General features: G+C 60.0%; 1 protein-coding gene across 5 annotated transcripts in view; it reads right to left on the reverse strand.

The window, feature by feature from the left end:
- Positions 1-18,468, reverse strand: part of PPP2R3B (protein phosphatase 2 regulatory subunit B''beta) — an 81,805-nt gene extending 63,337 nt beyond the window's left edge. The window contains exon 1 of one of the 5 annotated variants that reach the window (XM_021081364.1): positions 17,463-18,468. In XM_021081364.1, coding sequence (XP_020937023.1) covers positions 17,463-17,795 — 333 coding nt within the window. In that variant the 5' untranslated portion in view covers positions 17,796-18,468. Of the gene's footprint in view, positions 1-3,747; positions 4,213-17,427 lie in introns of those variants that run through there. The other 4 variants (XM_021081366.1, XM_021081369.1, XM_021081365.1 and 1 more) reach the window with 4 other exon arrangements.
- Between the last annotated feature and the right edge of the window lie 6,328 nt (positions 18,469-24,796).

The raw sequence follows: 24,796 nt of genomic DNA on the forward strand, positions 1-24,796 counted from the left end.
AATGAGAGCAAGACCTGCCACGAGAGGCTGAGGAAGCTGTGTCAGGTGGAAGCAAAGTGCCCCCAAATGCAAGACAGAAAAAGATCCAGGCAGGTGTACATGGGGGCAAACGCATGTAGCAACCACATAAATCAGGCACATAAAGGTCATTCTACCTCTTGTAAGGACTCTGTCAAGACAACAGCATAACTGAAAGGCTGGTGGAACTGAAGGGGTTAAGCGTTTTGACGTGGAGCGTAAAGAGATCGACTTGGAACCTAGAACGATGGTGACACCACTGGCGCACCGGCGCGTAAGAAAAGCAGGAAGCTGGCGCCAGGAGGTCCAGGCTCACAGGGAAAGATAAAAAGGAGGCAGGAAAGGGGAGCCTAAGAAGAAGCACAAAATGAGATGAAAATAAATCAAAATGGACTAATAGACTTAATAAATGTAAATGGACTAATGTTCCAGTTAAAATACAAAGATCAGATGGAAAAAAGAATATTTACCTCCAAGAGACTCACAGAAGGTATAAAGACTCAGTGGGTGAAAACCGTTAGCAAATGGGGGAAGATCCAGAAGCCAACAGCAGGGAAACGGAGGCCGGTATCGCCATGCCATGCCCAGAGAGTGGGCTGGAGGTGCAGGCCTGCAGAGGGGGCAGCCATGCCCAGCTGGCATTAGGCCGGGAACCTGCCCCAGCACAGCCTCACCCAGGCCAAGCCGAGGTGCTGCGAGGGAGGCTGGGCACAGCTCCCCACACCCGACAACGGAGAAACAAAACAGCCCAGCGCGGACATGGGAGATTTACGGTTTAATCTCCAGGCCAGAAATAGAGCGCAGAGGCACAGCTGCAGGCACGCATCCTGCAGCGCACAAGGCACCACTGGGAGCTGGCCCCACCTAGCCCTACAGGTCCCAGCCAAGCCACAGGGACCCTTTCCAGAGCTCCCTGCAGTCAGGATGGACATACAGGGACAGTAAAAGTGGCACAAACACATGTGTGTGCCACACAGTGAGGCGCAGAGAAACAGAGGCGCAGAAACAAAGGGAGACACAGAGAGAGTGGGGGGAGGGAGACAGAGAGAGGGAGCATGTGCTCCACGGGGCTGAGGCCCCTTAGAGAGTAAGCAGCAGCAGCACGGGTGGGCACCAGATTTCCAAAGGCGATGCCACCCCCACCTCCAGCAACCTGCCTGCTGCCTCCTGGGGCTTGTCACCCGGTGCTGGTCAAGATGACAGCTTGGTCACAAAGAGCTATTTCTGGCTCAGGCCGGGAGGCCAGGGCTCCCTGACTCATCACTGATCCAGAACTAACAGGGCTGCCCGCAGCCCACTAGATCTGCACAGGGCCTGGACGGCTGGAAACCAGCACAGCCTCTGTGCAGAGGCCAGAGGCCACCACCTGGGGTGTGGCTGAGCTGCTCTGGACAGCAAGTGGGCATATGGGGACAGCACGAGCTGTGGAGGAGCTGGTGGAGCAGGGACTCCACGTCTGCCCAGCATGAGCTACCCCTGGATCAGCACCAGACCAGAGGCAGGGCTGGGGCTGGGGCTGGGGCTGGGCAGGGCAGTGGTACTGCATCCAGAGTGGCCACATCAGGTCGGGTCGGGACACTGTGCGTCAGAGGGCACTCAGGGCCCGCCCTGCCCAGTGCTATGACTCCTCATGGTCTCTGAGACTCCCAGAGCCCAGAAGCCAGGCTGTGACTGTGAGGAGGGTCAGCTCCATGTCCAGCACTGTCACCTGGGGGACAGCTGCACTGGGGTCTGGGTGCTTTGTGGGGCCCGTGTGGACCTGAAGGACCCCACAGGGCGGCGGAACAGGTGTGAGCAGGACGGGGCAGTGACAACATGGAGGGAAGCAGGGGAGCTCATGGTGCAGTCCTGGGGGTTGGGGGGAGGCACAGGGTAGGCCACAGAACCAGCAGTGTACTGTCATGAGCTTGGCACCAGGTCAAACGGACATGGCTGTGGACTACCTGGGGTTTCAAGGCCGCCCAGAGTGCACAAGGCCCGAGCACCTGCAGGCAGGGCAGGTGGGCAGACACAGCACAATCCACACTGTGGGCCATCCACTGCCCCACATCCAGTGGACACCCACTAAAGGCCCTGGCTGTCATGTCTAAGGCACTGCCCACCATCCCCGTCAAACTCCCCCTGACCCCCCAACACACACCCCCCACACCCCTGACCCCCCGACCCCCCCCACACCCCCCACACCCCTGACCCCCGACCCCCCCCACACCCCCCACACCCCTGACCCCCCGACCCCCCCACACACCCCCACACCCCTGACCCCCCGACCCCCCCACACACCCCCACACACCCCCCACACCCCTGACCCCCCGACCCCCCCACACACCCCCGACCCCCCACACCCCCGACCCCCCACACACACCCCCGATACCCACACCCCCCACACACACACCCCCCACACCCCGACCCCCACACACACACCCCCACACACACCCCCCATGTGTCCACCATCCACCCATCATCTCCCCCCACCATCTCTAACCCATTCCCCTCAGCCTGGTCTACCCTGGAGGGTAGCCACGGAGGCTACCTCCTGAATCCACCCTCAAACATCAAGGACTGAACACCAGGAAAACTCCCCCACCCCCAAGGGGCACTCCTCTCGGCAGCCCGCTGTCCCTCTCAGGGAACATGGATGGACCACATTTTCTGTAACATGAAACTCCTTCCTCTTAAAGGCATTCGCGAAGCGTGTTTCCCAAAAAGTGCTTCTGTAAGATCAACAGCTGTCCTAGAACAACCCAGACAGTCAGGGACGGGTCTGCCTGCAGCCTGGAGCCAGGAGGTGCCCCCACCACCGAGTGACGGCCACCGTCAGGGGAGGGCAGGGTTTCCAAATCTAGAGACCATCTCAGCACAGCGTGTGTGCACAGGTAGGACCAAGAGCAGCCAGCAAACACCGAGGCCCCTTCCTGTAAAACAAGGGCAGCAGCCTGGCTGGCTCTGCTTTGAGATCCGCACACCCCGACCCTAAACACGTTCCTCCCAAACTCCCAAGCACTACCCGCTTGCCGGGAAGCTGGAAGATGGAGACCAGACAGAGGAAATTCAGAAGCTCTGCAAAAGTTGAGAAACGGCCTCAGAAAAGCAATCCAGTTCAGGTACCAGCAGAAAGCAGTCCTTCCCACCCCAAGCAGCCTGGTCTGACTTGATGGGCTTTTTAGGGGGGGTGACATAGCCTTAACTCCTTGATTGGGGGGTAAATACAAGTGATGAAGAGCCCTGGACCTGAAAAGCAGCTCCTCCAATCACAAAATGCTCCCAGGGCAGCCAGGGCTTTGAACCCCACGGCCCCTCCACTAATGTCGGAGGCACAGACAGAAGGGGGTTTCCTCTGGAGCCCCGAGCAGGAGCGGAGATGTTGACAAGCGGAGTCCTTACAGAACCCCGGGCGCCACGCGCTCACAGCAAACAGCGCTCCCCGACCCAACACCGCTCCCCGACGGTGCCCTGCGTCCGACAACCCCGGGGCTCCCCCGGCCCCTCGGAGGGTCCAGTCCCCACGCTTCCTACCGAGGGGGAAGCTCCCCCCTCGCTGGAGAGGCACCCTGCCTGTCCCAGGCCCGCTAAAACGGCGGGCAAGAGCCGCCTAACAAACTCCCCCAATAACCTCCCCTAACAAACTCGCTAACAAGCACGAAAGCCGCTCCCAGCTGAGGCTCCGGGATCGCAGGCGGCGCCCACCCGCGCCTGCCCGGCCTCGCCCGGCTGCCTGAGGCCCCGGCGCACCTGTTGGAAGGCCTTGAGCCTCTTCTTGAAACGGGAGGGCAGCACGAAGTCGCAGCCGCGGGCCAGCGAGGCCAGCTCCTGCCGCAGATCGGGGTCCTGGCGCAGGGACAGGTCCCGGAGCCGCATGTCGCCTCGCATGGGCCGCCGGGGGCCGGGCCGGGCGCGCTCTCGGGGCTGCGGCTGGCCGGGGCCGGCGGGCTCGGGGCGGTCCGGGCGGCCGTGCTCAGCGCGCTCCATGCGTCGCCCGCCGGGCGCTGTGGGGGCCGGGCCCGGGCCGCGCGCATTCCACAGGCCGAGCCGGGCGCCTGCTGCGGCGCCCCTCCCGGCGGGGCTGGGCCGGCCCGCGCCGGGCAGATCCGAGCGGCGGCCCTGAGCTCCCGCTGAGCGCGGAGGCGCCTCTGCTCTCGGCTGGGAGCCGCGCTCTCACTGGGCTCCGCCGGGCAGGGACCCGGCCTGTTCCCGGTCGGCCGGCCGGAACAGATGGTGCGCAGACGCCCCCTGCGAGTTCCCGGGAGGGAGGGGACTTCGCTCCAGACAGGGGAGGTCTGTGCAGCACCGGGGGACGCCACGGCGCCCGATGGGCCCCCCGAGCCCACGTGCGGCCCTAGGGCTGTTCCCTCTCCACCTAAAGGAGCGGGGCCTGAGGCAGCTCGGCACCTGGAGTTGAGATACACAAACTTTACACTGCAGGCGACACTCTGACGGGCTCGGTCCAAAGATGGGGAGTTTTACAGCTTCCTCGCACCGGACACGACGGTGTAGAGCGCGATGGGACGGTGACACGGATGGGGAGGGGGTGACGCAGACAAGGCAGAGGACGCAGGTGGTGTGGGAAGTGACACAGAAGACACGGGTGGTGTGGAGGGTGACACAGATGATGCAGACGGCGTGGGTGGTCGCATGAGCAGACGGTCATGCACCGAGTGGGGAATGCAGGGGCCCCGAATCTGACATGAGGACTAAGCAGAGACAGGGCCAGGCCCCACCTCTGGACAATCCCCCCTCCCGCTCCCCCAGAGCTGACCTCCGTCTCCACCTCTGAGGTCCCAGGACCCCAGGGCCGCCTCCTCCTACCAGGGCTGACCTTCCCTGCCCTCTCCCCGCCACCCCCTGGACCTGGGACAAAGATGCTGGGGGGAGGGCAGGCCCCCCATCCCCTGCTTCCTGCTTGATGGACTTGTTTGGGGGGTTATTCTTGACCCCTGTTTGTCTCACAGGCCCCCGGCAGAGTTCAGAGCCTGTGCTTCCCACACAGTCCAGGTTCATGTGTGAACAGGAGCCCACGTAGGCACTTGCACACAGACTGCACACGGTGCCTTGTCACAATCCTGGGGGCACCCTGCAGTGCACCCCTTGTGGATCTGGACACACAACAGCCATGTGAGACTGCTGCAGCCGCACGTGGCCCTGACCACACACACACCAGGGGGAGGTCCCCACACGCCAGGTCTGTGTGGAGCTCGTGTTCCATCCAGACCAGGGCCCGGCCCTGAGACTCGCCGTGGCCATCTGGCCGACGTGGTGGCTGCAGTCCCGCGCAGGCACAGAGTGGGACCCCCGCGGGGCTCTGGGAATGCTCTTGCAGGAACAAAGGGGCGAGCAGATGGGGGGGGGGACCCCGCAGAACCCACCCATGGGCTGTCCCGCAGACAGCAGACCCACGTAACCAGCCTGCCTGACCCGGGGCCAGGCTGACCATTGGCTTCTGAGCCCGGGGGGTGATTTCTGGTGGCAAAGCTCAGCACTGCTGCACCAGAGCGACCAGCCCAGGGCAGTGGCACATGCTGGTCACCGGCCTGCCCGCAGGGCCTCTGGGCCTTACCTTTCAAGTCAGCTCTATGTTCTGTTTCCATAGCAGTGCTGGGACCTGCGTGCCCCTTGCTAAGGGTGCAAGACGGCTCCCATACAGGCGCCTCGCACCCTAAACCCTGCTGCAAACAGGAGGGTCGATGCAGGCAGAGAAATGCAACCTCTTATTCATCTGCCGCTAAGTCCACCGGGCAAGGTCAGCAGGTCCTCCAGCTCAAAGGGAACGCACGGGAGAGGGACACAGACCCGCAGACCACGGGAAAGAGCAACGTTTGTCCCCAAGAGCACGGGCACACCCAGCACAGCCCAGGGAGAGGGGCAGAGGTGACGAGGCCAGGCTGCAGGCCACGGGATGGAGCAGGCCTGGGACACCCAGGCAGACAGGGGACTCTCGCAGGACTGCGGCTCAGGGCCCCCTGGCGGAGACCAGCTGCCCCCCTGCAGCCAGGACTTCGGAAGCAGCACCTCCACTCAGGAAGGGTCTGGAACTGCACAGGCTTGCTTCCCCTCCTGAGGCCCTGGCCCTGTGCTCCAGACACGCAAGGCCCTGGCCAGGCTGGAGACACTGTCAGGAGAAGCAGGAAGAGCCTCCAGGGCCAGAGGAGCCACTCGCTGGGCAAATACTGGTGAAAACTGCTCTTAGCAGCGCAAGTAGGACCATGCCCGACCTCGCGGTGCAGACCCTCGGGGGAAGGGACGGCGGGCACCCGGGGGTTCTCCTTGGAGACCTGAGGTTCCTGGGCTCCTTTGGGACCAGACAAGACCCTGCCACACACTCTTCCCATGGTTCTCAGTGTCGGAGCCAAAGGCTGCCCAGAAAACCCAGGACGATACGGCCTGCCCACGACACGGCGTCAATGAGAGAACGGCGACCCCACACCCACTGCTCGGGGGGGCCTCGGTCTGAGGAGTCGGCTGTCCGGGAGGTCGCGGGCCGCCCTGGTGCACCCCTGCCCCGGGTCCTAGAAGGACCCACGAGACCCACGGCAAGAAGCACCCACCTTCACGCACTGTGAGCACCTCCCAAAGCCCACGACACGTGTCCCCCGAGCAAGGGGTGTTGCAGGATATGTTCTCATGTTTCCGGACTGACCTTCGGGCCCGGCCTCCACGTGGCACTGCCAGGGGGGCATGGGGGCTGCACGCCACGGGGCTTCCGACGCCCAGCACACCGGCGCTGGGGTCGGACCTCGACACCCAGGGAAGAAGCGGTCGCAGTGACAGTCGCCGGCATTTTAAGGCAGAAAGGACCTGAACAGTCTTGCAGGAAGGACAGGAGGAGGCACAGGCCTCTCCTTTTAGGAGGCCCGCCCTGCCCGACACCACACCCGCAACAGCACATGGAGGGCAGACCAACGTCCCAAGCGGACACACCAATCTCTCAGCGCGTGAGCCCTCTCGGCCCAGCCACGGGTGGGGTCACCGCCTGGGATCGGCGGGGTCACCCCAGGCAGTGAGGCCAGGTAACGCGCACAGACCGTGAGCAAACACTGCGTGACCACGAGGCCTTGGACAAGCTGGACACCCACCCGCTCCGGCATTTCCCGGCCACCTAAAGGCACAAGGCAGCCCCCTCACCTGAGTGGGCGGCGTCTGAGCACACCTGCAGCCACGCCCTCCGGAGGAAGACAGGGGGCGCTTTCCGGCTGAGGGGGGACAGTGCCAGTGCGCCCACTCTCAGCACTGACCCCCGACCAGATCCAACCCGAGGGGTCTGGCCGGGCAGAGGCCCAGACAGCAGAGACATGACCTCAGCCCCTGATGCACAAAGCCCTCCCTCCGCACCTCCACGGACCGCAAAACTAGGACACAGGGTCCCAAGGTCACAGGGCGGAGGGCAGGGGTGCTGCTGCTGGCGGGAGCGTGTGGAGCGGACACGAGGCCGACCGTCCATTCACGACAGCGTATTAAGGGACTGACACCCAGGTCCCACCTAGAAAACAGCCGTGAGACCCGTCGGCCACATCACAACCCTGAGCAGGAGGGCAGACCGCCCCCTCCCGCACCTCTGGAGATGGACGGCCCGCCGTGAGGACGGCCACGCTCCCCCAGAGACCGGCAGGCCAGACAGTCATCATCTGGACCTCAGCTGCCTTTTCGTGCGGAAATCGACATGACTGTAAAACTACAGGAGTTCCCTCCGTGGCTCAGCAGTGATGGACCCGATTAGTATCCATGAGGACACAGGTTCGATCCCTGGCCTTGTTCAGTGGGTTAAGGATCCGGCGGTGCCGTGAGCTGTGGTGTACGTTGCAGACGTGGTTCGGGTCCCGTGTGGCTGTGGCTGTGCTGTAGGCCAGCAGCTGCAGCTCCGATTGGACCCCTAGCCTGGGAACCTCCATGTGCCGCAGGTGCAGCCCTAAAATACAATAAAACTCTACGGAAGCATAAAGGACCCAGAAAAGCCATCCCAACAATGGTGCACAAAGGTGATGGGGGGGAGGCTGATTTCCAGGTCACTAGAAGGCGTGGCAGCAGGACAGGGACCCATGGCATGAGCACATGCGTACGTGGGATGGCCACCGTGGGGCCACAGGACCGTCAGCCAGGCGCCAACCCAGGACAACGGGAAACCACTTCAAAGACTGACAGCAGAGCAACCGAGTAATCGTCCCAAAGAAACTAACCTCAGCAGCTCACCCGAGACCGCATGGAAGAGTCAGCCTGCACCGATGGCAAGACTAGGCATCCAAGTGCCATCTGTAAAAGTTCCAGCGGAAATCCAGGAGGAAGCCTTTCTGCACGGGGTTGTGGGATTTTTTGTTTTTTTGTTTTTGTTGTTGTTGTTGTTTTGCGTTTTAGGGCCGCACCCGCAGCATACGGAGGTTCCCAGGCCAGGGGTCTAATCGGGGATGCAGCTGCCGCCTACACCAGAGCCACAGCAACACAGGATCCGAGCTGCATCTGCGACCTACACCACCGCTCATGGCAACGCCGGATCCTTAACCCCCGGAGCGAGGCCAGGGATGGAACCTGCATCCTCATGGTTCCCAGTCGGATTCGTTTCCACTGCGCCACGACGGGGACTCCCGCCCTGGGGTTTGACCCTACTGTTTAGATTCCAGATCACACACAAGCGGATATAAAGAAAATAAGTGACAACGGGGACTTCATCCAAACCATAAGCCTCTCTTTTCCAGAAGACACTGTGAGAATACAGGACAAGGTGAGGGACATTGAGAGAGAGAGACACCCCCGGCTGTGAAAGAAATGAGTCGGAGTGGAGGAGGGGGGCGGAATGTCCAGAGTGGAGAATACAGCCTGTTATCACGTGAGGTCCTGTGTGGGGACGGGTCACAACCAGACTCCCTGAAGTGCAAAGCAAGATCGAATTGCTCCAGGGACTAGCAGTTCTGGAGGCCCACTGCACGTCTGAACCAAACAAACTCACAGCGAGAGAGACCAGATTTGCAGCCATCAGAGGACGTGGGGGGTGGGAGCATCAGAAGACAGTGATGCAAATGTCTCCCCACGAGATAAACGGTATGAGGGCTGTGGTGTAGACGGAAACCTAACGAGCTCAGATGTACATTTCATATGAAAGCTCGGTGCGTGAATGGTGAGGTCCCATCCCAAGGGGGAAAAATTCCTTTTAACATTTACTGATTTATTTTGTCTTTTTAGGGCTGCACCCGCGGCACATGGAAGTTCCCAGGCTAGGAGTCGAATCAGAGCTACAGCTGCCAGCCTACGACCCAGGCACAACCTCAACTACCACCTACACCACAGCTCACAGCAACGCCAGATCCTTAACCTACTGAGCGAAGCCAGGGATCAAACCTGCGTCTTCACGGATACTAGTTGGGTTTTTACCGCACTAAGCCACAACCGGAACTCCTATATTTCTTATTTTTTATTTACTTACTTTTCATGGTTGCACCAGAAGCATGTGGAAGTTTCCGAGCTAGGGACTGAATCCGAACTGCAGCTGCAACCTATGCCATGGCTGCAGCAATGCCGGATCCTTCAGCCCTCTGCACTGGGCTGGGAATCAAACCCGTGCTTCCACAGTGACCCAAGCCGGTGCAGTCAGATTCTTAACCCACTGCACCATGGAGGGAACTCCCATTTTTAAAATTTCTTTAAAGTTCTATCTGTATGAGATGAATGTTCACGGAACTTCTGGTGAGAATCATTTCATGATGTATGTAGGTCAGTTCATTATGCGAAACAGCTTAAACGGATAAAGTGCTGTGTGTCAATTACATCACCGTAAAACTGGAAGAAAAAAGTAGATCATAGGCAAAGTCATTCACCAGGAAGGCATTCTGCAAATCCTCTACCTATTGACGGAGTTATATCCAGAAAACGTACAGAAATTACTCCTCGATAAGAAAACTAACCACCCCCTGGGAACACAACAGAGGGTCTGAACAGCCTTCAGCAACACAGCGAGGCGTTCTTGCTGTGGCGCAGCAGCTTAAGGATCCAGCACCTGCTGCAGCTGCGGCTCAGATGGATCCCTGTACACTCAACCTCACTGATGCAGGAAATGCAGATAAAGCCAGAGGTGCCACCAGCGGCCCACACTCCAAAAGGGGGCAGGTCCAATGCCTGGCGATGCTGAGGGCTGGCGAGAATGCTGGCGCTGCTGCACCTGTGCCTTGCTGGGAGGCAGGGGACGTGTGCAGCCCTCGGGAAGACAGCCTGACGGTTCCTTAAAAAGTGACATGTACATTCGCCATGAACACCGCGATGGCTCTTTAGTTCCATCCCTAGGACAGCTGGCGACGCACCTCCCCAGGGGTACTCACAGGGCCGCTCACAGCCCAAGGCCAGAAACAAGCCCCGGACCCACCGGACACAACCCATGGGACCTGCAGCCAGCTGAGCAGCGTGCAGCCAGGAGACAGCATGGACAGCCGTACGCCTGGACTTGGCGAGCGTCACGGGTCGTAACAGATTCCCGAACGCAGCCGGGAAAGGTCCCCCTACAGCCGCACGAGAGCGGTTGACACAGGGGTGCGAGGAGCCCTGGCTGCCTCCGGTGTGGCTGAGGCAGGAGAAGAAGAGTTTGAGCACAGCTTTCGACTCCTAAATGGGAAAGCACCACATCTCCAAAACCCAAGACCCTACTCTTCCAAGAGCCAGAGCGCAAGCAGCCCATCTGCCTTGGACGGCATCTCTGCACGTCCAGTGACCTGGGCCCCCCTCGCCGTGCGACACTGCTGCCCAAAGGCGACACACGGCTGACACACAGGGGGTGGCACACTCTGTCTGCTGTGTGGGGCTGGAGAAGCCCAGGTCACAGTCAGGCAGGACCTCCGCCTGGGGAAGAGGCAGAGCCTGTAAGTGCACGCCTGAGGAGCCCGGGAAGCAAGAGTCACCCTGAAGTCCAAGGACTAGCAGTTGCCCCCATCTCATGACAGACACCACCCAGCACCCAGCACCCAGCACCTGACGGACCATCCAGTACTCATCATCCGTTAGACCACCCAGGACTCCAGCACCTGAGAGACCAGCCTGCAGCCATCACCTGACGGACCACCTGCACCTATCACATAATGGAGACCACCCAGCACCCAGCACCTGATGGACCACCCTGCACCCCAGCACCTGACAGACCGCCTGCACCCCACCTCCTGATGGAGACCCCACGCCACCTTCTCAGGCATCCCCTGGAGGAGTCCTGTTCACACCACTATTGCTCCCTGGCCCAGCTGGTTCCTGGTGCCTCCTGATGATTATGCCAAGGGCATGAGCCACCCCCAAGCTCCACCCCTGCCCGGAGAGGTCCCCCCAGGAGGCCGCCCCACCTCCCACCTCCCAGGACCTCGCGGCCAGCCTGCACGTCCCCTCCCTCTCCTTCCAACGTGGCCTCATGATGGTGCCTCGTTCCTCCTTCCAAGAGCGTGAATGTGCACCCAGAGGAAGCAGAGGAGCAGGGGAAGTCCAGCCCTCGTGTCCCCGGCTGCAGCCACCAGGGAGACAGAGTCCCGGGAGGGAGGAGCCTGGACAGCAGGCTGGTCAAGCTGGTGCAATGGGCATCACAGTCCGGGCGCTGTGCCCAGGCCCAAATGCTGCCCCCAGGCCCGCCACGTCCGAGACAGCCACCCTCTGACCCGCAGGAAGGAGCGGGCAAACCCTGATCGGAGAAGACAGATCTGACATACGACCAGCATGTCTGCTGGCTCCGTTCTCACCCAGACCCACGCAGCCCGGGGCAGGGAGCGACATCCCCTTCTCGGGCGTCCTGGGCACCTCGGGATGGGGAGGCACTCCTGGTCTCCACCCCCAGGTGCCAGGAGCCCTCCCTCAACTGCAACAGCCAGAAACGTCACAGACGGGGCCCCCGGTGAGGTGCTGCTGTGGCCGTGGACGGCACACTCACCTGAGCTGCGTCCTGGCAGCTGGTTTCAGCAACAGCAACCGAACTGTCACCTAATCCTTAAACGTACAGACCTCAGAACAGCCCAGGGTCACTTAAGATAGACAGCGAGCAAGAGGAAGGGCAGGGACTCATTGCAGACCTTCCCACGGTCTCTAACCAAAGCCAGCACGCGGCTCCGAGGACACACCTGACCCCGCCCTGCAACGTCCCCCTCCACCCAGGAGGGAGCCTACAGGACACGGGTCTCACCTCCACCTCGTCCTCACAGCCGGGAGGGCGCACGGCCAAGCCCACGAGCGACGGCTCCCTGGCTGCACTGATGCGGTGCCCGGCCCTCTCAGCGCAATGCCCACGGCCTTCCCACTTCGGGGCCAAGACGAAGAGTGTGGGTCCAGAAGGCAGGTCCCCAGTCCTGCTCCTGAAACCACGGACACCTGTGGGTCATGAGGCCGTCACAGGAGCCTGCTGTCCCCGGAAAGGACAGACTGTCTCTACTGTGTGAAGCAGGGGTCCTCCCGGGGGGGTCCCAGCAGCAGACCCCAAAAAAGGCTAGAGACAAACTCCACCACCACCTCAGACCCTGAAACTGGAAATCGGGACAGGGGCTCAGCAACGGTTTCCACAAGCCTCCCAGCCAGCTGTCCCTCCACCCCTGTCCTCCCCCTCAGGACCCCCCCACCCCACCTCCATCCTCACCAGGTCCTCTGAGCAGGTCACGAGGTCACAGCACTAACAAAGGCTCCGGAAGCCCCCTGTGCTGCGGACCTGTTCCCAAAGTGCCCTCCAGAGCTCCGAGAGCTGCCCTTGTCTGGCCCCGACCTGAGGCCCTCCCGCAGCCCTGCCCTGAGCGCTGATGAAACAAATGCTCCAATAAAACCAACATAAATCCTAGCAATAACGCCATCAGAGGGGAACGCAGGGTACACAGCTCTTCCCTTGACAGCCACTAAACCCCAGGTCCCAAAAGCCCTGGGCCTGAGTCGCCGCCACGAGGGCCTCCCCCTGCAGCACGAAGCACGGGATTCTTGTGGGTGACTCTGCGGGGGGGAGGACGGGCACTATTCCCCCTCCCCCTCCAGAGGTCTCCACCCAACACGGGACAACTCAGGGGGCCACACAGTCTTTGTGGGGCCATGGGGACAGAGCCAGCCTGAGGCTGCCTGCTTGTTGGGAAGCCCCCAGAGGCTCTCCCCGCCTTTACCTTTAGCCCCTCCTGAACCGGGGCCCCTGAACCAGGCCTGAACCAGGACGGACCAGGGCCCCTGTACCAGGATGGACACAGGACCAAACGAGGACTCCGGAACCAGGACGGACCCAGAACCAAACCTGGGCTGAACCAGGACTCAACCAAGGCCCCTGAACCAGGACTGACTGGGGCCTGGCCCAGGGCCGCAGAACCACGCCCTCTGAACCAGTGCCCCCCCAGGGCTTGTCCTGCCACACAGGGCTCCCCCCCGCCCCCACCCTCCGCAGCCTTCCAGGACAGAGCTGTGATCGGCCTCTTCCAGCCGAGCCCCCGCACGAGGTCTGGGAAGCTGGCACACGTGGCCCCGGGCAGCTTTGGGGGAACTCGGGACTTGAGGGCAGGGCCCTGCCCAGTACTGCTGGGGGGTGGGCTGTGGCAACCTGAGTCCCCTGGCCCCTCAGCTGTCCCACAGCCCCTGCTGTGGCCAGTCGGGAGCAGGACTGGCAGCTGGGCAGCATCCACAGCCTGGTTGGGGGGGCCCCAGTGAGCTGCCCTTGGCGAGCCCGCGTGGGCTGCGGGGCCGTGGAGCAGAGGCTTCCTCCCGGTCTGGGAGGCCCCAGAGGACAGGATGATGGCATGGTGCCACCACACGATCCCAGAAGCCTCTGGGCCACTGGTCAGGAAGAGCGGGGTGGGTGACACCCTTCCAGCCCCTCCACCGAGGCAAAGCTCTCAACCGAGGCCACGTTCTCCATGTTTCCCCTCCTTCCTCCACCGAGACTCTCGGCAGCACAATAGGGAAGCCGGAGAGCGAGCGTTCTTCGCTGGAAGAGCAGAACTGAGTGCAGCCGAGCTCGGCCCCATCGCAAAGCCCGCCAGCGGGCCCCTCGAGGCTCTGAGCAGAAAGGCTTCTGCTCGGAGGGCTTCCAGCTCCTTTTCCGCCCCCAGCACAGCCGCCGAGAACACCTACGGAAGATGCGTCAAGGTAAACACGCGGGGTCACGCCTGAGGACACGGACACGAGCGTGTCTCCCAGGCACCCGCTTCCAACCTGCGAGAACACGGCCTCACATCCTGCGAAAACCAAGGGCTAACTGGATCCCCCAAACTACAACGCGGCTGCAAAGAGTTAACAATCTCGACAGACGGTAAACAATGAACAGAGGAGATGCAAGACTGCGCACAGCGCTGCTGGGAGAAGGCGTGAGAGGCGCGGGGAAATGCAAAGACATCCAGCACCCACGGGCTGGAGAACTCCGCATGTGAAATTCATCAACTGTGCCCTAAGTATCAGCAGATGCAACGCCACCCCAACCGAGACTCCAATAGGGTGTTTCGTAGAAGCTGACAAGCTGAGTCTCCTGGAGACGCGGACATGAGAGCTGGAGTTGCCCTGGTGGATCAGCAGCAAACCGGCAGGGATCATTGGCGATTTCATCAGATTTCCTCCAGCTTCCGAATTTCCGAAAGCAAGATCCACGTGTGTTCTACATTCCTGTGTGTTGAACTGGAGTTCCCGTCGTGGCTCAGCGGTAACAAACCCAACTAGGATCCATGAGGATGCAGGTTCCATCCCTGGCCTTGCCCAGTGGGTGAAGGACCCGGCGGTGCCGTGAGCTGTGGTGTAGGTCACAGAGGCAGCTCCGATCCCACGTGGCTGTGGCTGTGGGGTAGGCCAGCAGCTGCAGCTCCGACTGGACCCCTAACCTGGGAACCCCCACATCATCTGCCGCAGGTGGGGCTGTAAAAAGAACAATAAATAGATAAAAGCACAGAGCTGGCCGCACGTCACCTGCCTCCCTCCCGGTGCTTACCCAGCGCCACAGAGAGACAGCACAAGCGCGATCGGGGGGCGGACATCAGAAAACAGACCCAGACTCACACAGCCGCCTGACTTCCGACAATGCAACCTAGTGGCAAAGAAGAGAGAAGATTCCAAAACTGCTGGGGTCCCTGGGTCACTAGTGTCACCGCGGAGCCTGATGTGAAAGGGATCAGAAGCCTGCATGAAAAAGCAAAGCCCAGGAAACCGCTAGGGGGGAAAAGACAAACAACCCTGGAGACCCTGGCAGAGGCCCGCATGTCACAGACAGGACGTTGTCAATAAAAACCAGATGAGAAAAAAATTAAAAGAATCGAAAAATTAACAGCTCGTGCTTTCAAAACACATGTTAAACAAATGACAAAACGGGACACAGACCGAAGAGAAACGCGTGAAACAAAGGCGCTGCACGGGACCCCCACGAAGAGCCCTGGCAGCTCAGAAGCAGAAGCCACCCGGAGCCCCAGGGGGCAGAGGGCCGGGGACGGCGCACATCTGCTGATAACTCACGAAGCGATGCTGCCGTCAGGAGACTGGGAAAGGCAGATAAAACCGGGACACCCAGCACACCCACCAGGACGGCTGGAGTAGGTCCGAAGACAGCCGGGGCTGGGAGAACGTGGATGGCTCGCACGGCGGGGGGAAATGGGACAGACACCCAGCATGGAATCACTCAGGGGCTTTGGGAACGGCTTTTTTGTTTTTATTTTATTTTACTTGGGGCCGCACCTGCAGCATATGGAAGTTCCCAGGCTAGGGTCGAATCGGAGCTACAGCTGCTGGCCAACACCAGAGCCACAGCCACACTGCACCCAAGCCCATCTGCGACCCACACCACAGCTCACGGCAACGCTGGATCCTTGACCCACTAAGCGAGTCCAGGGATGGAGCCTGCATCCTCATGGATCCTAGTCGGGTTCCTTAACCACTGAGCCATGACGGAAACTCCGTTTTTATGTTTTAAGTTAAACACACGTGGCGTACGACCCAGCAATTCCACTCCCAGGTCATTCCGCCAGGAGTGACCCGTCCTCGGGAAGCACCCAGCACCACCCGAGGGGTCCTCGTGTCAACGGACAATCAGACAGTGGTCCACCCGGCCAGCGGGGCTCCCCTCGGCAGGGACCACTAGCAGTCCGTGAAGAAGTAGGGTTCCCTGCTTTCCTCGTGGCGTTTTCTCTACGAACACTATTCCGGAGTTAATTATCCACTTCTTGGGGCAAAAGAGCGCTTATCACTTTGTCCCAATGAAAAGACAGGTCTTTTTGGGTTACGCGTGCCTCAAAATCCAAGAGAAGCAGGCCCCAAGCTGCACATACACCCAGACGGGTTCAAAGCCACCTTCAGGTGCCACACAAGGTCTGTCATTACTTTTCCAAGACTCTTGGGACTTTGAAGAGACAGTCTTTCTGCGTTTCCTCAAAACCCGTTCCTCCTGCTGCTGTCTTATTCTATCTGGTGATGGAAAGCACGGACGGGGGCGGGGTGGGGGGGATCTTTCATCTCCCCCTGCCTCCTCAGCAGCCTCTCATCCCCGTTTTCTACGGCAGGGCAGCCACGACAGGCCCCCCGAGGCGGAAGCTGGCCTCTCTGGGGCGCCACGCCTGACAGTGGTCCTGGGGCAACACCACCCTTCGGGAGCCCAGCAGCCAGCCATGACGCACATCCCGCAGCCCAGAACGCTGCGCCCTGCCCAGCGCAGCTGCCCGGCATGGCCCCCGGCTCAGCAGCCCGCCTTCTGGGGTCCGACCGCTCTGGTCTCTGAGCAGAAACTTCTGATCTGTTCTGTTCCCAGTCTGTTCATCGGTTCCCGGGAGGTCCACCCTTCCCCCACGCCCTCCCCTCTTAAGTTCAGTGCGCTGCCAGGTCCCACAGCTCACGTCGTCCACAACCTCTCTCCAGGGGGAGAGACCCCCCTTCCCTGCTGTGCACACCTATGGGAACTGAACTTGCACCCCGCTGTGGCTTTCTGTCTGCAGTGCACAAGTAGGTGCTGTTGGTGTTCCCGTGGCGGCTCAGCGGGTTAAGAACCCAGGTGGTATCCACGAGGATGCAGGTTCAATTCCTGGTCTGCTCAGTGGGTTACGGATCCGGCGTTGCCGTGAGCTGTGGTGTGGGTTGCAGATGCGGCTGGGATCTGGTGTGGCTGTGGCACAGACCGGAGCTGCAGCTCTGATGTGATCCGTAGCCTGGGAACTTCCATAGGTCGCACCTGGGGCCCAAAAAAGCAAAAAGAAAAAAGAAATACACTGCTGCCCAAATGTCCTTATTGGGGATAAATTAGGGATAAAAGCTCCAGGTTCGGCAGCTAAGTAGGAGAGTCGCTGTGGGTAACTAAACCCAACTGGAAACAAACTCCAGAACCGCAAGCCACATGGGACTGCGTCAAAGACATTTTTCGGTGTGCGGGAGTTTCTTGGGGGGGTCGGGTAGGGGGTACAGACTAGACGTGCAAGCGCCATCACCCCTGACATTCCTCCACCAGCCTCGGCCACCTCGGAGCCACACGTGAGTTTACGCGACCCGAATTACCTGCGCAGGTGTTAGCAGAAGGAAGAGTAACTTACTACTCTGGTCCCTGCGGATCTACGAGGCCCTCGAACAGGTGGCCCACTCCGGGCACTAGAGGCGGCTCCCACTGGGAGTGCGGTGGACGCCGGGGCCGGACTGGGCGCGCCCAGGCTACCGGGGCCGCGAGGTCTGCAGGCCGGGGCTGGGGCGGCGAGCGGGGGCGCGGGCTGCCTCGTGTCTCCTCCGCCCCTCTCGGGCCTGCCGGGCACCTTGATCCTCTGCAAACAGTCCTGGAGCATCGCCTGCGTGCTGGGCTCGCTGAGCCAGCACAGGAAGAGCTCATCCACCTTCATCTTCAGGACCGGCTGCAGGACTTTGCCGGGCGGCATCTCCGGGACTCGGCGCCCCCCTTCCTGGGGGACCCCCTTCCTCCCGCACACGTGCCCGGGACCCGGACAGAACTCGGGCCTGAATGAACCGCCGAGCGGGCTACGGCCGCCAAAGGGGAGTCCGAGGGAGTCGTGATTCGGGGCCAGAGGAGGAGGCGGGGCCCGGCAGAGTCAGGGTTCCGGACCGGAGGTCCCGGGTGAAGGCGGCCGGCCGGCGGGGGTCGCGGGTCTGGGGTCCTGGGTCCGGGGTCCTGGGTCCGGGGCGAGCGGCGCCGGCCGGGTGGGGCTCCTGCGCAAGGGGTGGGGGGCGGCGCCCCGCCCCGGGGCTGCGTGGACTCGCGGGGCCCGGGCGAGGCGGGCGTTCGGACCGCAGCAGGGCCCGCCCAGCTCAGGGCAGCTTCAAAACGGGCGCCCGAGGCGCGCGCCCCTAGAAGGTCGCCTGCGTTGTGCGTCACCCGCAACGCGTGGCGTTATCACGATCCTCCCATCCGCGCCCACAACTCGGGCCGGGCCTGTGCAAGGGCGCTGGGGGGCGCCCAGGAGCGGGGTGGGGACCGGGGTGGGGACAGCGGTTGAGGACCGCGGGTGCCCCACTTAGAAGTCGTTCCGCTTTGAGGGATTTGCGGGGGACGGCCCGCGCCAGCGAGGGGCCCCTAGGGCCGCAGCGATGCGGGCATCCTCGGGGCGAGCTCGGCAGGGGGCGGGAGGAGGAGGAGGAGGCGGCGGCGGCGGCTGGGGGGTCGGGCATGCGCAGTGCGCGCCAGCCCAGCGCGCCTGGGAGGCCTGGCAGCGCCGCAGGAGAAGGGAGTGGTACCGCGGGGAGCGTGCGCAGTGCGTGCCTACCGGCCCGGGAACGAGCACGCGCGCGGCGGGCGCGGAAGCGCCCCGAGGCGGAGGTGGGGCGCAGGTGCGGTTTTTAAGTAAGATGGGCCCCCCCATCACCCCGCCAGCCTCGCCTCGACGATAATTCTGTTAATGAAATGGTAATGGTGGGTTGGAGGGGTGCAAGTGCTTTAAAGCTGGCCTTTTAGGATGAGCATGAACCACTCAGAATGGCGAAAAGCATCCATCTAAATCGATAGAGGCGGAATTAATCACCTCAATAGCCTTCGGCCCCTCGACTAGCTTCTTTCAGTTTGTCCTTTTAATAAATCACCCACGCAGCACATATGCATCTCTTTCCCTTATGTCTTGATTTTTTTTTTTTCTTTATTTTAAAAGTCTTCCCTTGGGTTTGCTCTCTATTAGGAGGTAGTTTCAAGTTCTTATGAGCTGGGGTCTCTTCTTCGTATAAATATAGCTACACTCATTGCGTAATACTCTTAAACTATGGTTTTATTTTGTGTGTGTATTGATTGCAAACTTCATTCGCGTTTGTCAACTGAAAACAAAATTTTCTCAAACGTGGAGAATTATATTTCATTTGGCCGCCTTGCTGAAGGCTTCAAGCCCAGGAGGCAGCCTTGCAGATGGCTCTGAGGGAGGGTTGGGGAGGAGCCAGGATACGGAGAAGATTTTGCAACAAAAACAAGGTTCCTGGGACATTAAAAGGGTACTGTTAATTAAAGAAAACTGGGAGATCCCCTTGAGGCTCAAAGGGTTAAGGACCTGAAGTTGTCTCTCTGAGGATGCAAGGCTGGCTTCCTTAACCCATCCATCAGTGGGTGAAGGAGTTGGCATTGCCGAAAGCTGTGGCGTTAACTTCACAGGTGGAGCTCGGCCATAAAAAGAAAAACAAAAAGAGAGCTTGACATTTCAACTTAATAAATTTAGCCTTTTTCTATTATGGGAAGATGCTAGAATCTGGGCCCATGGAAATCACTCCTTGTTGGCTCCTTAAATCTCTAAGTGCAGCCAGAGCCCTAATTCCCCTCCCCACCCCGCCCCCAATCCCCCCAGGGCGGGCGACTGCGGACTGCAACATCCTTTGTTGACTGATGGACCAAGACATTCTTCGTCCAGCTGAAGATGAGGATAAAACCCGAGTGTCCTGGGTCCCGAAACAGCCGTGAGGCAGGAATTCCGGACACTTCTTTCTATTCACGGGCTGACGCGTCTGGAGAGCAGTAAATCCTAATACACATCTCTGAGGGCATCGCAAAACAGACATCTTCTCAAAGAACAAACGTGCGTTTCACTCTGGGTCTTTTAAACGAGCTTCCATTCACCCCTGTGGTTTTGCAGGGGAAGGGCCTGCACAAGACGGCTTTATGCCCCCGGCCAGGCCGAGAGAACGAAGGAAGAGCCTGTGTGTCTGCCAACTGGACGGCAATAAACTCAGAAACAGAACCACCTTCACTGCGTGCAGCCGGGCAGGCTCCCGACCCCAAGGGCCAAGAGCTGCCGTGGGGCCCGAGGCTAGCTGGACCTGGGATGGGCACTGCCACCCTCCAGACAGACACGGGGAGCTCTGCTGGCTACTCTACATTCCAGCGGTGGCAGGAGAGCCTCAGCATGGGGGTTGGGGGTGGAGTTTGCTCCTTATCTCAGAGAGACAGAGTGGGTAATGGCTTGAAGCAAGATCTTAACTCTCTGCTCAGGAATTGAAACTGAGCAGCCAGGATGAAAACCAGGGACTTAGCCGCTAGACCAGATAGAGGCTGTGAAACTGACAGCACTAACGGCCTCAACCAGGCCAGAACCCAGATTGGGCCTTGAACCTACGTGCCGGGACTTGAACCCGGCCAGAACCTAGATTGGGCCTTGAACCCACATGCCGGGACTTGAACCCGGCCAGAACCCATACTGGGCCTTGAGCCCACGTGCCAGGACTTGAACCCGGCCAGAACCCATACTGGGCCTTGAACCTACGTGCCGGGACTTGAACCCGGCCAGAACCCATACTGGGCCTTGAACCCACGTGCCGGGACTTGAACCAACGTGCTGGGACTCGAACCCGGCCAGAACCTAAATTGGGCCTTGAACCCACGTGCCGGGACTTGAACCCAGCCAGAACCTAAATTGGGCCTTGAACCCATGTGCTGGGACTTGAACCCGGCCAGAACCCATACTGGGCCTTGAACCCACGTGCCGGGACTTGAACCCGGCCAGAACCCATACTGGGCCTTGAGCCCACGTGCCGGGACTTGAACCCGGCCAGAACCCATACTGGGCCTTGAGCCCACGTGCCGGGACTTGAACCCGGCCAGAACCTAGATTGGGCCTTGAACCCACGTGCCGGAACTTGAACCCGGCCAGAACCCATACTGGGACTTGAGCCCACGTGCCGGGACTTGAACCCGGCCAGAACCCATACTGGGCCTTGAATCCACGTGCCAGGACTTGAACCCGGCCAGAACCCATACTGGGACTTGAACCCGGCCAGAACCTAGATTGGGCCTTGAACCCACATACCGGGACTTGAACCCGGCCAGAACCCATTCTGGGCCTTGAACCCACGTGCCGGGACTTGAACCCAGCCAGAACCCATTCTGGGCCTTGAACCCACATGCCGGGACTTAAACCCGGCCAGAACCCATACTGGGCCTTGAACCCACGTGCCGGGACTTGAACCCAGCCAGAACCCATACTGGGCCTTGAATCCACGTGCCGGGACTTGAACCCATGTGCTGGGACTTGAACCCGGCCAGAACCTAAATTGGGCCTTGAACCCACGTGCCGGGACTTGAACCCAGCCAGAACCCATACTGGGCCTTGAACCCACGTGCCGGGACTTGAACCCAGCCAGAACCCATACTGGGCCTTGAGCCCACGTGCCGGGACTTGAACCCGGCCAGAACCCATACTGGGCCTTGAGCCCACGTGCCGGGACTTGAACCCGGCCAGAACCCATACTGGGACTTGAGCCCACGTGCCGGGACTTGAACCCGGCCAGAACCCATACTGGGCCTTAAACCCGGCCAGAACCTAGTTTGGGCCTTGAACCCATGTGCTGGGACTTGAACCCGGCCAGAACCTAAATTGGGCCTTGAACCCACGTGCCGGGACTTGAACCCAGCCAGAACCCATACTGGGCCTTGAACCCACGTGCCGGGACTTGAACCCGGCCAGAACCCATTCTGGGCCTTGAACCCACGTGCCAGGACTTGAACCCAGCCAGAACCCATACTGGGCCTTGAATCCACGTGCCGGGACTTGAACCCACGTGCTGGTACTTGAACCCAGCCAGAACCTAAATTGGGCCTTGAACCCACGTGCCGGGACTTGAACCCGGCCAGAACCTAAATTGGGCCTTGAACCCATGTGCTGGGACTTGAACCCGGCCAGAACCTAGACTGGGCCTTGAACCCACGTGCCGGGACTTGAACCCAGCCAGAACCCATACTGGGCCTTGAGCCCACGTGCCAGGACTTGAACCCGGCCAGAACCCATACTGGGCCTTGAGCCCACGTGCCGGGACTTGAACCCGGCCAGAACCCATACTGGGCCTTGAATCCACGTGCCGGGACTTGAACCCGGCCAGAACCTAGATTGGGCCTTGAACCCACATGCCGGGACTTGAACCCGGCCAGAACCCATTCTGGGCCTTGAGCCCACGTGCCGGGACTTGAACCCGGCCAGAACCCATACTGGGCCTTGAACCCACATGCCGGGACTTGAACCCGGCCAGAACCCATACTGGGACTTGAGCCCACGTGCCGGGACTTGAACCCGGCCAGAACCCATACTGGGCCTTGAATCCACGTGCCGGGACTTGAACCCAGCCAGAACCTAAATTGGGCCTTGAACCCACATGCCGGGACTTGAACCCGGCCAGAACCCATTCTGGGCCTTGAACCCACGTGCCGGGACTTGAACCCGGCCAGAACCCATACTGGGCCTTGAACCCACGTGCCGGGACTTGAACCCGGCCAGAACCCATTCTGGGCCTTGAACCCACGTGCTGGGACTTGAACCCAGCCAGAACCCAGATTGGGCCTTGAACCCACGTGCTTCGGCTCGAACCCAGCCTAAACCCAGATTGGGACTTGAATCGACATTTTAAATTAGCACTCACCTGTTGTCTGGACTTACTAAGGTTCAGATTCTTTGTGCCTCTGCGCCAAAGGAATTCAGCAAAGAGACAACGTGATGGACAAGAAATAGATCTACTAAGAAAGGATGCTAGTGAGAGATGCAAGGGGCGGGCAGGGAAGCTCTGCCCCCAGGATCTGATGGGCCACAGTTTTCTCCTCCAAGGGGGAGTCGGGGTTGGAAAAGCCTGCCTCTTCCTTTCCAGGAGGAGTGGCTCCTCCTTGGTATGGGTAAGGTGGGTATTTAAATCAGCTGAAGGGCGGTCCTCAGCCTTCTGCCCTTGGTGGACGGAATCCGAATGCAGGCCTCATCCCATCCCCACCCAACGACCTGAAGCAGTTCTGGCACCTCCACTCCGCAAGCCAGCCTGCCTTGGCTGATGGCTTTTTTCAGGAGCAATTTATTAACCTACGGTGATCTCCCAACGTCCCATACGTTCCCCTCGATATCTGTAGTCCTCTCCTGGGACCTCTACAACCACCTGGGCCGACTCCATCCCTATCAGCGAAAGGCAGACTTCCCCGGATTCTTGCCCCCCTGTGGAAAGAAAGAGTGTTTCAAGGAGGCAAAAGACTTGAAACAGATACAAAGTGTATTGTTAGAGACACAGTACCACCTGTGGGAGCGCACACAGAGCAGTAGTTTATGCGTGTAGGGCAGACGCAGCCCAGTCACACGCAGCCAGAGGAGGAGTGAGGGTGCGGGCGTCCCCCTGAATGAGGAGCCAGAGAGGTGATTTAAATCATGGGGCAGTTCTTCCGGGACTTCGTCTTCCTTTGGGCAGGGACCTTGTTTTGTCCTTCACACCTGACTGGACCCGGGGCCCTCCCTGATCTCCATCTTTTGGCCGAGATGGATTTCGGCGCAGAGCATGGTGGGAAGTTTATCTAGACTTGTTATGGCCTGGTACCCTCCACCCCAACTTCTGACCCAGAGCAGTCTCTCTGTGCACGTGGAGTTGGGGTCTCCTTGAGGATGGAAAGTACGGAGGTATGTTACGGGTTTTTTTTTGCTTTTTAGGGCCGCACCTGCAGCATATGGAAGTTTCCAGGCTAGGGGTCAAATGGGAGCTGCAGCTTCCAGCCTACGCCACAGCCACTGCCACACCAGATCCAAGCCGCTCGTGGCAACGCAGGATCTTTAACCCACTGAGAGAGGCCAGGCATCGAACCTGCAGGGATCCTGGTCGGGTTGTTAACCCACTGAGCCGCAGCAGGACCTCCCCTCCCTGGCCTTTCTGTGCTTTGCTTTATTCCTGGCTGGTTTCTTCCTCAGCAGTTCGTTGCCCCATGAAACTTCCTTTTGTACCATGAGAAAGTGGAGGAAGTGACAAGTGCGTCCCGTCTCGGTGGGGTGGCCCCGGCACACACGTTCCCACACTGGACGTTTGCGCCTTCTGTGATGCCTGAGGAAACAGTGCCTTCCTGTCAACCACGGTCACCCCTGAGCCGCCTTCCTGGTGGGCCTCAAACAACCCCAGGACCCACTGCCCCACTTCTCGCTTCATTAAAAGCCACGTGGCTTCAGGGAAAGGTTTCCAGACGCGAAACCCGGGCTCAAATGGCCTTTGAACGTTTTCTTCAACAAAGATTGTTATAGGGTCATTCCTTACACTTCAGATTTTCTGCAATGGGGACAAAAAGGAGGGGAGATCCATGGAATGTTTCCTAAGCAGCAGCTTTGTAGGCAAAATGCCGCAGAAACCTGACAATTAAAAAAAATTTAAAATGAAAGGATCATAATTTTATTTTTCTCAAAAAACAAAATATTTTGTGTGATCACAGTTCACCATATCCCAAAAGGGATCCTTGAAAACCAAAGATTTTAAAATATACTTTACAGGAGTTCCCATCATGGTGCAGCGGAAACGAATCCGACTAGTATTCGTGAGGATGAGGGTTCGATCCCTGGCCTCGCTCGGTGGGTTAAGGACCTGGTATTGCTGTGAGCTGTGGTGTAGGTCGCAGATGTGGCTCAGATCCTGTGTTGCTGTGGCTGTGGTGTAGGCTGGCAGGCAAGGCAGGATC

The sequence above is a fragment of the Sus scrofa genome, unplaced genomic scaffold (genome assembly GCF_000003025.6).
Source record: "Sus scrofa isolate TJ Tabasco breed Duroc unplaced genomic scaffold, Sscrofa11.1 Contig1537, whole genome shotgun sequence".
Taxonomy (NCBI): Eukaryota; Metazoa; Chordata; class Mammalia; order Artiodactyla; family Suidae; genus Sus; species Sus scrofa.